The sequence below is a fragment of the Polistes fuscatus genome, unplaced genomic scaffold, assembly GCF_010416935.1.
Source record: "Polistes fuscatus isolate 324 unplaced genomic scaffold, CU_Pfus_HIC Scaffold13, whole genome shotgun sequence".
NCBI classification, from domain to species: domain Eukaryota; kingdom Metazoa; phylum Arthropoda; class Insecta; order Hymenoptera; family Vespidae; genus Polistes; species Polistes fuscatus.
Window position 1 is genome coordinate 1768149 of NW_025113031.1, and position 16032 is coordinate 1784180.

The following is a 16032-nucleotide window of genomic DNA, read 5'->3' on the forward strand; positions in this document are numbered from 1 at the left end:
AGCGTCTCTAGTTTCCTCTTGTTTGTTCGCTACTTGGATTTCGGTATACGGATTAGTATAGCGAACTTCATAATGGATTAACGCGGAGAGAGATTAAATACTTTACCACTGAAACAAAATAGATCTAGAGAACAAGAGAGAGAGAGAGAGAGAGAGAGAAATAATAATACATATACACGATATGAATTACTCTAAATATTTTCAAGTAGTATGCTAAATATTTTAGACAGCATGGAAAATTTCCAAACTTCATTGCGATCGAAAATATAATTATATCGAAATATAATTCAGTAATAATGATTAATGAAGGAATACTAATATACTAACATTTTAAAATATCTAAGTAACTAAACAAATAGGAAGTTATTATCGATCTAATTACTTCCGCCATTTAATTACTTCCTTCATCTTTCCTATTTCTCCTATCTCCTTTCTTATCAAATAATCTCCCCTCTTTCTCTCATTCTTTCTTCCCTACTTTATTTCTTTCTCTCTCTCTCTCTCTTATTACGATTCTTCGAAAATGACGTTCCCCGGAAAACGATCTTAAAACGAAAGAAGGAAAGAAGTTGGGTCCCTCTTCCGACGTTACGTCCCATCAACATTAGTAACTTTTCTTAGGTTTCTTTGTCCAACCGATTCCATTCCCATTTTTGCTCATTCCAGAGTTCTATCGAGGTCGTTCTTTTGCTAGAGAAACTATCGCGATGACAGTAGACGGCTTTGAAATCAAGCGAGGGCTTGTGAAACGATATCATCGTAAAACGAACTAGAGAGAGAAAGAGAAAAGGCTAATTTCACGAACGTACTTGATCGAATGTCTCCTCTCTCTCTCTCTCTCTTTAACATATATAATCTCCATCCCACTTCCTTCCTTCCTTCCTTCCTTCCGTTTTTCCATTCCCTTCACCACGATTTGTATGCATCATCCAATGCGAATTTCTATAAGAAGACGAGATATCCTCTAATCATGCGTGACTTCATACGCAGAGATCCATTTCATGAATACGATTATCTCTCACGATGATAACGTCAACGATTTAAATTTCTTCTATGCTTATCTATTTCATTTTCTACAATTTTACATTATGAATTACAGTTTAAAGGAAAGAGAAATTACAGGAATGACGATTCAAAAGTCGAGAAGAAGAAATCATAAAGAAATTATATACGTTCATATATATCCCATTTAATTGTCACTAACGTAAACGATATTGTTTTAACCCTGATGATAAATATCTCTTTCAAAAAACAAAAAAATCTAACGAATAGAAATAGAATTTAATATATCGTATTTATTGAAATATTTTTTACGAATGATCGTGTTTAAATTTAAAATCTACTTTTCTATTCTAATTTTGATCCTAATTTCTACGAAGAGGAAAAAAATATAAAAACAAAAAGAAACGGTAAAGAAGTTTTCTCGGAGAAAATCGTAAAAACCCCCCCCCCCAAAAAAAATATAAAATAAAAAGGTAGAGAAGACGATCGCAAATATTTGTCGGTTTGTTTGAAACTGGCAAAGAGAATATACGCAAACGATTTTGTGGCTAGTAACGAGAAACTTTCACCATCTACCCCCGTTCTGGGCTAACTTGCACGCATTCGTACGTGACTCGCATCAAGGGTATATTTAGTTAACGTATATGTGTTCACGTGACAAAGTTGACGTGGTAAGGTTTGAAAAATAGTGTGCGTGCGTGTATGCGAGTGACTGTACTTTCTGGGCGAGCAGGTGTTCATCGTCGGTCACACACCACCAGGAGAAGACGATCGCGAAAGCGGTGCTGCAACCCTAAACGAGAGGCACAACGCCAAGTACCTTCAGGTGGTACGTCAAAATGCGGACATCATACGCGGACAGTTCTTCGGGCACTGGCACTCTGACACGTTTCGTGTCATCTACAGTGACACTGGTACGCTTTCAAATAACAAAAAATAGGAACGCGCTTTCTTTCTTTTTCATTTCTCTTCTTTTTTTTATCTTTTTCTCTTCTTTTCCTTTTTATTTCTCTTTTCTTTCACTTCCTTTTTTTTTCTCACCTCGAAATCCGGAATAGGGCTCATTAGCAGCGACGTCCAAATTTATGCTAATTAATATTCACACAGCTTTTCTTTTTTTTTTTACCTAAAGACTATTCTACAAATGTTTCCTAATATTCTCGTTACGTCTTTTTTTCTTTTCTTTTTTTTTTTTTATTTGTCTACTATATTATTATAACAGTTGGAATTACTTTTACGGAACGTGTTACGTATCAAATAGGAAATCCAGTTTCCTGGATAATGATTGCACCGAGTATAACGCCCAGTGCACCGGGAGGACCTAACAATCCAGGATTGAGACTGTACAAATTTGAAACTGGTACAGGACAAGTGAGTAAATGAATTTCAGGAAGAAGGAGACTCTTTAAAAAAAAAAAGGAAAGAATCGATTATCGATTATCGGGAATATTTTCGTTATTGTTCGCAGGTTCTAGATTATAAGCAGTATTATCTGGATTTAATGGAAGCAAATAAGCAAGGCTCGGCAAATTGGAAGGTCGAGTATGCGCTCTTAGATTATTACGATCTGAAAGAGATAACCGCGATCAGCCTGCATGATCTTGCAGATCGATTCACGCAATCCAGCGACTATGCTTTCGTAAGGTACGTAATTAACTACTAACATTTTACAAAAAAAAAAAAAGAAAAAAAAAGAGAGAAAAAAAAAAGGTTAAATAAAATCAAGAGTTAATTAACTTATTAAATCTCTTGAAAACGTCAACAAAATAAGATTAATTGGATTATTGTAAAAATATTCCTGCCGCGCTTGAATTACTTTTGTTTCTCTTCGATCGATTCCACACAATTATCGCGGATTAATTATAACATCAAACAAAGAGATTAAATTAATATTTCTGTATAATGCAAAATTATTATTAGTCAATTAAAACTGCAAATGTTCATGTAGGATAAAAGAAAAGTACGATTATAATCATCATATTAGAAACACCTTCCATTTTTCGTCGTACTTATGTATTAAAATTAACAGCTGGCATTAATTAGTTTCCACGAAATCGTTAAAACCTAATGTGCCCGACAAAGTGGGAAAAAAGGAACAAGAGAAAAAGAGAAAGCAGGAAGTTTTGAGTCTCGAACTAGCACGATATTACAATTTGACGGTTGCGTGAGATATTTCGTATCACGATAAATCGACCTACTATTAATAATTCCCATACTTCTCTACGCAATTATCCGCGATAATAATTTCAGGCAAGTAGAGCAGATAACTGTCTGCCCTTTTCGAGCCAATCGCACCATTACGATGCTAATGGTCGTCCGGATACGGTCGATCGAAATCAACACATACACACATATACATTTCATGTATTTTAGCAATATATCATTTATCAGTTATGTGTGCGTATGTATGTATATGAATCTATGAGTACGGTAAGCGACGAAAAATTTAAACGAGTTCTTAAACTAAAAGATAATATCTTATGACAAAAAGGTAAATACGTAACGAACGAAAAACTCGTGTTGGTTTGACCGACGATCTGTCAAAAGTACGGAAATGTTTGATATTCCAAAGCACGGCTCTCTAAACGAACGTGACAAACATTTTTATCGATGTTCATCTCGACCACCGTCGGATATATTCCCCGTATTTACTCTTTCCATGAGCCTTGAAATAACGATTACTATACGTACACCATTTACATGCAATTTTACTTCGACCGCGAATAAACTTAGATTAGAATAATTAATCATAGCTGAAGTCTCTTTCGTGTGAGTTAAAGTGAATCAATAAATAATTACAAAAAAAAAAAAAAAAAAAAAACAAGAAATACGATTTCTAACAGAGACAGATAAAAGCGAAAAAAAGAGAGAGAGAGAGAGAGATAAATAGAACGAGAGAGAACTTGAGAAAGTTTGAAACAAACTTGCGACGAGCAAGAGCTATAATAAGTTCCCGAGAGAGCAGCTTTCAAGAAGTCAAATATTATCGGAAAGCGTACTTTTGTCAATCGACGTAGGATGAACGGAACGGGAACACGAATTTCTACGGAATTGTCGGTATTAAATAAACGAAACGTTGAGTGAACGAAATACTCTCTAGGAAAAGAAAAACAAAATCGTATTATCGTAAAAACCTAAAAGAGACATTTCTCGAAATAGTCGTATATACTTAATAAAATAAATACATTCGCAAAATGATTGGTAAATAAAGAAAAGAAATATCAAATGAAAAAAAATGTCCGATGCTTTTTGATCAATCAATCGATCGGAAATACGAATGATGTTTAACCGTTTCACGATTAACCGAAACTCTTGCAAGCCTCCTCCTTGCAAGTATATTCTCTTTTGTGCAGGTATTACGCAGCTAACACGGTGCATTTGCCGCGCGAAGTGGAAACGATTTGGGGTTGCGGTGGTCCTCTGAACGGAGCCTGTGCTTTGCACCATTATTGTACGGTCACTCGACTAAATGCAGAATTGTACGAGCAGTGTTACGCCTCCTACGCATTTCCATTGGCATCGAGAGGAATTTCTACAACGTATTGCAACCTGTCTATCGTCAATAGCTTGCTAATTCTTCTTATGTTCTTCGTAAATCTCCAACAGAATCGGTAGGATGCGGAAAGGAAGAACACTTTCGTTGGAGCGGCTACGATCGAAGCTGTTACCTGGCCGCTTAAACGAATCTACAGAGAGAGACAAACAGATCATTCACACACATACACACAAACAGACACAAACACGCATACACACAGACAGACAGTAGACACACGCGTGAACATATTCTCACATTTAAACGAACGTACATATGCAGAGATACAAATACAGCTACGTTTCTTCTTTTAGTCATCGTGTCGTCCCCGAGAATCAGGGTCGAAGCGCCCGCACTCTCTTCGTCGAGATAAGTAAATCCTCGTTCTAGGATAGCCGACTATAATGGCGAACGTATCTCGACGTGAAGAACACCGCAAGCGCGATCTCCTTTGTCTCCTTTCTTCCTCCTTTCTTTTCTAACTTTATCTTTCTCTATCTCTTTTTCTTTTTCTTTTTCTTTTTCTTTTTTTATCCTCATATTCCTTTTTCCCCATCTAAAATCTTTTTCTTCCTTCCCACATCGTACATGTGGGTACTCTTATACGAGAATCACATCGTATCCTTTGTTTTGAAGGATAAATGCGAATATCGTCGACCGAGATGATTGGAATCGTTGAAATTTTCTTACCCCTTCAATCTTTTCTACAGCTTCACTTTCTTCTTCTTCTCCTCCCCTCCTATTCCTTTCCTTTTTCTCCCTCTCCTCTAACTTTGAATCGTTCGTGCCATCGGCAAAACGAGATTCCCATTTCCATTTTCATCTCCCCCCTTCCCCTCCCCTCCCCTCCCCACCGAGTCGCTACATTACAAGATCACGAATCGAACTCGAAATTTTCTCGGTCGACGTGACGGCTGCTTTCCGAGATTTTCTGTTTGAACACCCTTCTTAGATCTTCCTCTTTTTTTCTTCTTCTTATTCCACTTCTACTTCTTACTCATTCTTTTTGTTACATTTGATACATCTTGCAGCGTTCCTCGGATGGCCAGGACGTTGATCGAATGGATTTTTTGAAACGCGAATGACGGATGATACTTTTGGATCTTTTTCCAAACATTCGTTTGATCTTTTCTTTTTGCGCTATCAATTTTTTTGTTTCAAGTCGACGTTGTTGTTTCCGTTTAAAGGAGGTAGGGCTTTGAGCGGAGTCGACGATTAGGAAATGTGACCACGTCGGAGTGCATAGCTTAAAGAGCCATTATATTCGTACCACCATTTTGCGATTGTCGAAACGATGCAGTATTTCTTAATAAAGGATTCATGGATTTGTATGAAAAGTTTTCTTTTATTCAATCCCATCAATTTTTTTCCCATTTCCAACGAAATCCTTCATTCGATTCTATACGATTGTTCCGTCGACGTGGAAAAAAATTGTATAAAGGAACGAAAGAGTCATTACAGGTAAAAGTAACGTTACAACGTTAATCGAATATAAATTGAATTTTCCACGAATGGTACGAGCATCCGTTCCTAAAGTTATCCGACCAATAATAACTGACGAAAAAATTAAAGAAAATTTACACTCAATGGACTGTATTTTACAAAATTACCCCGTTCAGTTTCATTATCGTACGAATCGATTTATTATTTCAATAACGCTCCATTATGATTAAAACATTGTCGAAAATAATTACTACTACTACTACTGTTGTTGTTGCTGTTGCGCTGCAGCTGCTGCTATTGTTATTTAATGAATGTATAAAAATAAATTCGCAAACGTTCGATCCTTTGTAATCGCTATTATAACAAAAACCAACAAAATATCAATGCTAGATTTTCAAACGAAAACTTAATAAATATCATGGAAATATGTACGCACAGGTGGAATATAACGAGACTGAGCAAATAAAATCTCAATTAATTTCATAGCCGGTATAGTTAGTATCAAGTGGAGTTCCTGAAACGAGCTCGGCTTCGAAATACCAGGTGACAACGGATATGAAGATAAGTTGTTCATTAACTCGAGGGGGTCATTTAGCGGAAAATGTGAGAATTTTGCTAGCTTAATGAGATTCCGAGTTCTCTATATGAAATCACAGCTTGGAAATGAAGATCGTAGTTACGTACTGAATAAAACTGATCTAATGAAATCGCCAATGTAAGAGAAATTGGTACAAAATCCTTTAACGTAGTTCAAATATATTCGAGCAAGAGAATATATTCAACAAATCCTCTCTCTATGTAAAGATATTCCTTTTTTTTTCTCCTCATTTATAAAACAGAAAAAAAAGAAAAGAAAAGAAAAGAAAAGATACAACAGAAAGAATGAGAAGACGAGAAAGATTTTTGAGACCAAATTAGAACTTATTTAGCATAATAAATCTCGACGTACTACGGACTTAATACAATGCTCCTGGCAGCAGGAAGCATGCGACCTTCCTCGGCTTTTTCTCTCTTTGTAGTTGGTCCCGTTGCTGTTGGTGCTGCTGCTGCTGCTGCTGCTTTTGCCACTCTCTGTCTTCTGGAATTATCGTGTACAGCATATCCTAGTCATAATATAGCACTATATGTAGAACCATAAGAGAGAAGGTGGATGATGGTTCTCAACTGCGACGAGATTCAAAACGCGATTTTATAAATTCAACTTTTTCTATTAAACGTTATATATCGACGAAACATTCTCCCTCTCTCTCTTTTTATTTTCAACGTGTTTTTCTCTATTTATATTTTTTATAACACTCTGGCAAATAAGAAAGCTAAAGGATGAGAGAACTTTCAATAACGATATTAAAAAATAGAAAATAGGAATATTCGCTGATCGATGAGGACTTCATTTGAAAATATACTCCATTTTGATCGAAGAAACATCTCCTCCCTCTTCCTACCTCTATCACGTAGACCACGTATATAGAACGTGTATGTTTATCGCTTGTGGGCTTCATCAAAGTGGATGTTTACAGATCAAATGGAAGCAAGAGTACATATATATATATATACATGTATATATATATAAATGTATATACCACGTTTGATCGTGCGTGTATCGGCGATGCGTGCATCTTGTTTTGCCTCGATATTCCAGAAAGAAATAGCTTTGTTTTTTATCAACTCTCCCTATAATAACCCATTCTCTAAGTTTTCTTTTTCATACACACGAATTACAATATTTCACGAATAGATAAAAATGTACATATGTACGTACTTATGTGCATGTAATACCTACAACGTTCTCGCGCAAAACGTGATTCTTTCAAGTAACTGAGTTATAAAATATAGAGGATAACAATTTCTTTCGCGATAACGGTTACGTGAATAAAATGCTATTTTTACGAGAAAGATATATGGAAAAAAAAAAATGAAAAAAATGAAAAAAAAAATGAAAAAAAAAATTTCTAATCTTTTCTTTATTCTTTTTTTCCTCCTAAAACTTGCAAAGCTCTTGAAAGAAAATGTTTTATATACGTATAAAATGGAATGTCGATGGTACACGTTAGAAAAGGATTTCTCCGAACGAATAATACGACTTAAGTAAGATATCTTTCTTTTTTTTCTCTGTCTGCATTCACTGTATCACGTATTTTACGATAAACTACGTTATTGAAACCGATTAATGAAATCGTTTTATTTTTTAATCCTTGTATTCCTGAGAATTTTTTAAATTATTTATATTCTAGCATTTTTTACGATGCGTTTAAATCAGCTATTATTAAATTGAAAATAAAAAGAATAAAAAAACAATTCTCTTCGTCGACGTTACGAGGACAATTTTTATCATCCGCGAGGATATTATTATCGTTTGAACGTTATTGTTGAAAATCTTGTCGCGTAGAAATAGTTTTCCTCCCACAACCACCACGGTAATGTTACATCGTTGTATTCGTATTTTCAGGCGCGTCCTTTTTCTTTTTCTTTTCCGTTCGCTTTACCGTACCTTTTTAGTTGTTTTATATTTTTTTTTTTTTGAAAGCAAGCCGCAATGGAACTAGCGTGGAACGCGTATGCGAGTAGGTTCGTGATGACGTTATTCGCATGTTGCTCACGCAACTGGAAAAAGACCACGTACGGGCTACGCGCGTATCATCGAAGCTCGTTAAAACTGTACGATGTCGTAGGATTTTTATTGCACTTGAAAGTCTGACGAGAGAATATTGTTTTTCTTTTTTGTTTTTTTCTTTTTTTTCTTTTTTTTTTTCAATTTTTTTATCATAAATCTGCAACCTCTCACCCCCTCCCCCACCACGTCCCTGCGTCCCAATGAAAATACTCTTAATGCTCTTCAAACGAAATACTTATTTATTTTTACAACATTTCATTGGAATACTTTGCAGTACACTGCTCTTCTTCCTTTTTTTTTTTTTTCGTTTTTATACATTCGTCGTTAATTAGAAAACGCGGAATATTTTATTAAACGTTACCTCCAACACGCGGACAAAGTTTCTTGTAACGAAGATAGAAAGGGGTAAAAGAAAGTAGATACCAATTAAAAAGACACCGTTCGTAAACTTAATTAGAGCTGTCAAAATCGTTTGACAAATGAGCTACAAATTAACCGGCACGGCTTGCTACCTAAGATCGATATAGTACACGGATCGAAGATAGTGACAATCTCAACACGCGTTCTATCCGCTAGTCGGTATAATCGGATTATTATGTCACGACTTATGCTCGTGCTCAACTAACGGAAACGACTGCTACGACGTTGGTAGGTGTGGTTTGAAAAGCTTACCTCGTATTAATATCTTTCCGAGGGTGAAAGAGAATGCTTTCTTTTGTCAGACCTTTTGCAAAGCTTGGAAAAGTTGCGATAGACGACGGGCCTATGAAAGTGCACGTTACGACTCCTCCTGTTGCGCGGTCCTACATCGCATATGTATGCATATGCGTGTAGTAGGAATATATATGAGAAAGGAAAAAGAGAGAAATAGAGAGAGAGAGAGAAATGGGAAAGAGAGAGAGAGAGAAAACAGCGAAAAAACGAAGCAGGGTTGAAACGCTTGTCAACATCGTCGGAGGATGAAGAATACATGGTTGTAATGTTAAGCTGCAAGGAAAGAGAATACGATCTTATACTCTCTGTGCACATGCTCTGACTCGCTCTTAAAATTCCCCTCCTTTTTCCTCCATTTTCGAACTTTTTTCCAGGGGTTGCCGGCCAGCCGACGTGTTGCGGTCGACGACTCTTTCCACATGCACGACGAACGTAACATCGCGAGTTTTTTTCCACCCTTCACATCCTCTTGGTCTTCTTCATTTCTCTCTCTCTCTATCTATCTCTCTCTCTCACGTTCTCTCCCTCGCTTCCTCTCATTCTCATTCTATCTATTCTCGGGAAACATCGCGTTTTTCTCCAAACCACAAGAGCAGAATACGATACGTACACACCTAACGAGCAGTGCGTATATACGCCAGTTAGTATTTGTAGAAACGTTGATGAAAATCAGTGGACGTTGTTGGTGCGAAGTAAGAGCAACTACGAAGTAGAACTAGAAATGCCAGTAAGAGGTTTACACCGTGGCTGCTACGCTACGCTGGATTTACGTTGCTTCGGTTTATGCTGTTGGAAAAAGGCCACCAACGTGCTTCTTGCGCCTTGTTGGATGTCTCTATCTCTTTTTCTCTCTCTCCTCTCTTTCTCTCTCTCTCTCTCTTACTCTTTCTCTTTCACAACGACAATGTAAAATAGCAGCGTTATATGTGAACGGTAGGAGGAATACGACTTGTTTTATGTATACGCCCTATTCGCGACGTTCTCTTAAACTTTCTTTTCCTTCGATCAACCTTCCTTATTTCTTTCCCTTTTTTTCTTCCTTCATCTTCTTTATTCTTTCGAGGAAACGACTTTGAGTATTGCACCACGACCGATTTCATTACGACGATAAAAAGAGATTCCCTTAGTAATGTGTTCTAACGTCAACCGACTCCCTTTAAGAGAAGACGAGAAAAAGATGAAGACGTTCGATCGTTGACTATCATTAAAGATTCGACCCAGTGATGGATTTTAAAGAAAGAAACGAACGAAAGAGTGTCTTGTATATTGGACACGAATCGTCTGAGGGTAGATATCCCATCTTCGTTTGTGGCTTTCCTTTACCCCTTTTAAACGAAAAAAAAGGGTTAGAAAGAAAAAAAAAGAAAGAAAGGGAAAGATTTGAAAGCTACCTCTTCCTACTACGATCTCGATGACAAAGAAACCAGAACGCCCGATATATCAGTGCAATCTACCACTATCTTCGAATGCACTCAACGAAATTTTATTTGCCTTGCAAGAGAAATATCGACTGGATACGGCTACAATAAAGTTTCTTTTTTGGAGTTTCGAGTAAAAGAGTAAGAAAAAAAAAAGGGAGAAAGAGAGAAGGGGATTGGGGCATGGGAGAAGTTGTTGCTGGCCGTTTCGCGTAGTCACTTTTTGGTTGTAAGAAAATTCAATTCGAATTGAGAAAGAAAAATATGTGGAATACGGAGGCGAGTGCAACGGTGCGTTAAAGTATTCTTGCGTGAACCCACGCAATGGGCTTTATATCGGGTCACGCTATTGGAAAAGAGAAACCTATGAGTTTCCGTATGCCTGATCGGAACATTTCAGCGTCAAAGTACTATAGCGAAGCCACCGCGAAACGAGAAAGCAGAACCCCTGCGATTTCGTTTTATATCACAAGTACTGTACTCCTTCCTATTTCATACTTTTTCTTTTCTCTTACCTCTCGGATATTTTTCTATTTATTATTATTATTATTATTATTTCCCAGGAAATAATGAAATTTCTGAAGTAACACGATATCGATGGCGTCATGGAGAAACCTATAAAAGCCATTAGAAACATATATACTGAATAATTCGAATACTTTTAAAGCGTGCATACCTATCTCATTTTAATTTGATATCTAATTCCTCTCAAAGGAAATTCTTAACATTCACTGAAATTCCTGTTCTCTTTTGCTATCGTTAAGATAAATAAATTCTATTATATTGTTGAAAGATAATTAAATTAGTGATAATTTTAACAGCTATCCTTGTATAGAAACTACGTTAAATGCAACGACGCAGTTATAATAATGGCTTTTCTTTTCTTTTCATAAAACTAGAAATGGCAAAATATTCTCAAGAGAAAATAGTAATATCGTTTTCGCGAGCACGTCCCTTTTCTCTGTTCTCTCCCTCCATTTTCTCTCGCCCTTCTCTCTTTCTGTTCGCCAGACCGTGTTGGTGGATCAATGGAGAGCGTGGTAGTAAGTAGCTTTTACATTGTGGTTCCAGCGGTTATGTGTTACATAGACCTTTGCTGCCTCAATAGAAAAAGCCATCTATACACACTTTTCGCCCGAGCGTTGAAGTCCGAACAGAGGCGTCGTGGATCGAGGGAAGCAAGTCGCCCGGAGAAAAAAGCAATGCCGTTTTATGCCCTCTTGCTTGACGAGCACTTAAACTTCCTATTTCCAACATCGCCAACTTTTTCATTCATTTTCCCTTCTACGTTTTTATTTTTCCTCATCATTTCCAAAGCGTACGCTGCAATTACTCGTATTATTTCGTTGAAGAACCATACCCCGTGTAATATTTTCGTATAATGACGCCGCCATTATCGAACACGCTCCGTCATTTGAAATCATGAAAATATGTAAAGAAGACATCCAGGATTTCCAATTACGAATCGATATCGTTGCTATTTATTGGATAGCATACATTTGTTAGCCGCATCGTTCTCTCTCGATACTCGCACGGTTTACAAATTGATAGATTTTATTGGGTAAAACGAGTTATATTACATGATGAATGACACCCGTCCAACTTCCTGCTCTCCGCGGCACGTCCGACGATCGATCATCGAAACAACGTTGCTTGAAAAATAATTAATCCGCAAGAACTTTCATCGCGGCTAACATTTTAACATGACGTTTCCGACGTTACCTTTCATAATCCTTAAATACGCGAACAATGATTTTAATTTAGACGATTGCGATTGATATTACACCGTCACTCGACAAAATATTTTTATCCTATCGATTCGTTTTTATATTCATATTAAAAAATACGATTATTATCAAACATCGTAATTATCGTTAATAGTCGATTTGAACATAGATTATTTTTTTCCGAATTATCATGAACTCTTATGACCGATTAAAGTCGTAATTATCGTCTTTGTTAGTCGAAACGAGGTAACCACCAACAGTGGTAGGTACCAGCGGCGCGTTGCATCGAATATTTATGGCTATCGCGGACATGGGAAACGCGCTTACATCGCGCGCCGAATCGCATAGTCGCGGTCTATTTCGATCGTAATACCGACCGTCTAAACGATTAATTTGACTCGATATACCGGTGCTATCTCGTAAATGCTCGCTTTCAAGAGAGGCTCCGTGGCTTTATTCGAAACTCTAATAAATCTGTCTCTAGCTTTCCCTTCCTCCCTACTCATTCTCTTTATACAGATTTCAAGCAGATTTCTCCTGACAAATTCAGTGTACAAAAATTATTAGAAAAAAGAATAAAGGAAATTAAAAACAGAAAAAAAACAACCGGTGAAACGTTGAATTTATTCATCTCTCGTCGTCAATTATAAAACGTTTAATACGAAAGGCTTATAAATTTAATTTAAAACCGGATAGATACTGATGTAAGATAAGAGAGAAGCTTGGTTAATTAATTGGCAAGTATTATGAGTCGGTAAGGTCGCAAAAGTTTGCCTCAGTGTAGGAGATTGGGCTGGTCAACGAAGTAGCAAGGACGAGGATCAGTTTGAGAATGAGGATGAGGATGAGGATGAGGACGAGGATGAGGGAGAAAGCTGAAAGTCCGTTTCGCGGGTGGTTCCCAAACTCATTATAAGCGGAATCTCGGTAGCTAGGTAGCTCTCGGGATGTCATTCGCGTCGAACTGAGCAACGGGTTATCGCGTTAACGCTCGTACGGACTATCGATCGGCAGGACGACAAAGTAGCGCCTAGTGGCTCTATACTCAGCCTGTGACACGTGTACAACGTGCAACACACTCACACAAATACCCACACTGCATCTACCTGTACGCCGTATATCGAACACCAGCGCGACTACTATCACTCCCTTTCACTCCTCACTAACTCCCTACCCACCCCCACCTCCTCTTTCTGCAAACCTACCCTCGTCCGTCCTCTTCAAAGCGATGCCCGTTTTTTTATCGGCTTTTATTGTTCCTGCCACATTCTGCGGAAAAATCCGTGCGGGCTATGCATCGCACCGCGAGACTACGATAAAGTGTTGCCTGCGTTTTGTAATTAAAGAGTTTGCCTCCTCTCTCTCTCTCTCTTTCTTTCTTTTTTCTCTTACACCAAAACGTCGAGTTTCGATGATCGAGAGCTTTTTATTTTTGTATTTTTGTGGTTTTTTTTTTATTCTTTTATTAAAGAAACACCAAAATATCCTAAGAGAGTTTCTATACTCGTTAATTGAGGTTTATTATCTATTCCATGACTCTGATTAAGTTTAATTAATTACTGATGAAATCAATGCTCCTTTTAAATTTTTTGCGTGCTTGTTTGCTTGCTTGCTTGCCTGCTTGCTTGCTTGCTTGACAATGTATGTTCCGTTACTATCGATGTCACTTGCATACTTCGATCGCGGTGACGTAGCCATGCGAGCGGACAAGTGACAGTAGTAACGGACCATAATAGTGGGATGTCACGTGCCACGTTACATGGGATTTCAAACGAGAGACCTATCGATATATTCTTCACTAACATTCGAATTAATCCGATATGAGTATGATAATTGGATCATCCAAAAGATATCTTCGGTCTATTTCAATATTTTTGTCAGAATATTTTCATGAAAGTAAATCAATCTTTATGGTGAACTAAAATATACTCAAGTTATATTTTATACAACCTCGTTTTTTAAATCGTACAAAATTGACTACTCCGGTTGCCGATAATACTGTATGCTGAATCGATGAGAAGTAAGTTGAAACGAGAGTTGAGAGGAAACTTCCAAAATATAAGAATTCGATTAATGCAAAATGTACAAATGGTATGTGAATTTTATCGCATTTGTTTCGAGAAAATTTAATTACATATTTTATTTATTTATTTCTGTTTTCTTAAAAATATAATTTGTGCATTTGTAAAATGTACAAATTGTATTTCATAATAACTATATACTAAATACTTTTTATATTAATTTTGTTGAGTGCATTAAGTCTTAATCTTAAAAATAATGATTTAAAAGAATCTTAATTTAAAAATTTATATGACTTTAAAAATGCGACCATTTGTATAAAAGCACATTAAGTACCGTACACCCAAACGTGCTTTAAAAATTAATTTAAAAATAAATAACTAAATTTAGTTGAAACTCGCTAACATTCTTTATCATAAAATAATATTAAACCAATTTTCATTAGCAATAAAACATAAGAATATAATTCTATTATGTATGAAATACACCTGAAAAAAGCATTATTAACAACGATTATCAATTTAATTTCTTTTTTAGTATCACTGTAATCATTGACTTAGTTTACTACTGCAGTAATTTAATTTAATAAATATTATTTGAAATTAAAAGTACGATTATAATTAATAAAATAAAATAATAAAAGAGAATGATCTCGCAAATAGTTATTTTGAAAACGAATAAATGCATAATAAAAGTAGAGCTGCTTGTTAAAGTCGCTAATAATAATTTATAATGATTACAATATTTATATAATAAAAAGGAGCCATTAAAGCGCTCTAGTATATGAAAAACGAACGGTCAATATAGTTCTTGTTTAATCCAACGATATTTACTTGAAACATAAAAAAGAAAAATTAGTTATGTGATAATACTTTTAACAAAACACAAATAAATAAAAGTTAGTAGAAATGCACGTGTATGGAACGTGCTGCCAGATGCATTTTGTTCATTTCTCTATCTATACTATTCCCTGCTTTGTACGTGAAAATGGTTATATGTTTGAATAAAACTTTTACGATATTTTTATGAAGGAAACAGAAAAATATTTAATTGAAATATATAACAAAATTTCGAAATCTCAAAGTTCTCTCAAGAAATAAAATAAATCTATTTAATTATTTAAACGAATGTTATATACATCAAGATACTTTAACACGAATAAACTCTAATATCTGATTGAAAAGAAATAGAAATTGTAATTAAAATTATGAAATAAAAACTCTAATTAAAAATATTTATCAATAATGAAATAAAAATTACATTTTTTTCACGCACTTCTCGAATATACGATCTTGTTTAAAGGGTTGCTTGCGTTCAGAAGGTATTCGAATAACAAAAACTGCTAGCAGACAGACAAACGAATGAACACAAGGAATAGTAAAGACCAAGTCTTAACATTCTCAACTGTGAGAACGTGCTCACAGCTAGAAATATATCATGAAAGAATCTTTCTTTCTTTCCCTCTCCCTCTCCCTCACGCTTTCTCTCTTCCTCTTCTTCTTCTTCTTCATCTTTATCCAGCTCCATTCTTTTTTCTTTTTACATTAGCGCAATACCTTCTTATAG

At 36.0% G+C, this 16032-nt stretch overlaps 1 protein-coding gene across 11 annotated transcripts in view; it reads left to right on the forward strand.

Moving 5' to 3' along the window:
- Positions 1 to 4847, forward strand: part of LOC122513963 (acid sphingomyelinase-like phosphodiesterase 3b) — a 34001-nt gene extending 29154 nt beyond the window's left edge. For all 11 annotated transcript variants that reach the window (XM_043630519.1, XM_043630515.1, XM_043630510.1 and 8 more), the window contains 4 exons: positions 1736 to 1916; positions 2264 to 2373; positions 2471 to 2646; positions 4356 to 4847. In XM_043630519.1, the coding sequence (XP_043486454.1) occupies positions 1736 to 1916; positions 2264 to 2373; positions 2471 to 2646; positions 4356 to 4617 (729 nt within the window). In that variant the 3' untranslated portion in view covers positions 4618 to 4847. The remainder of the gene's footprint in view (positions 1 to 1735; positions 1917 to 2263; positions 2374 to 2470; positions 2647 to 4355) is intronic.
- The last annotated feature ends 11185 nt before the right edge of the window (positions 4848 to 16032 follow it).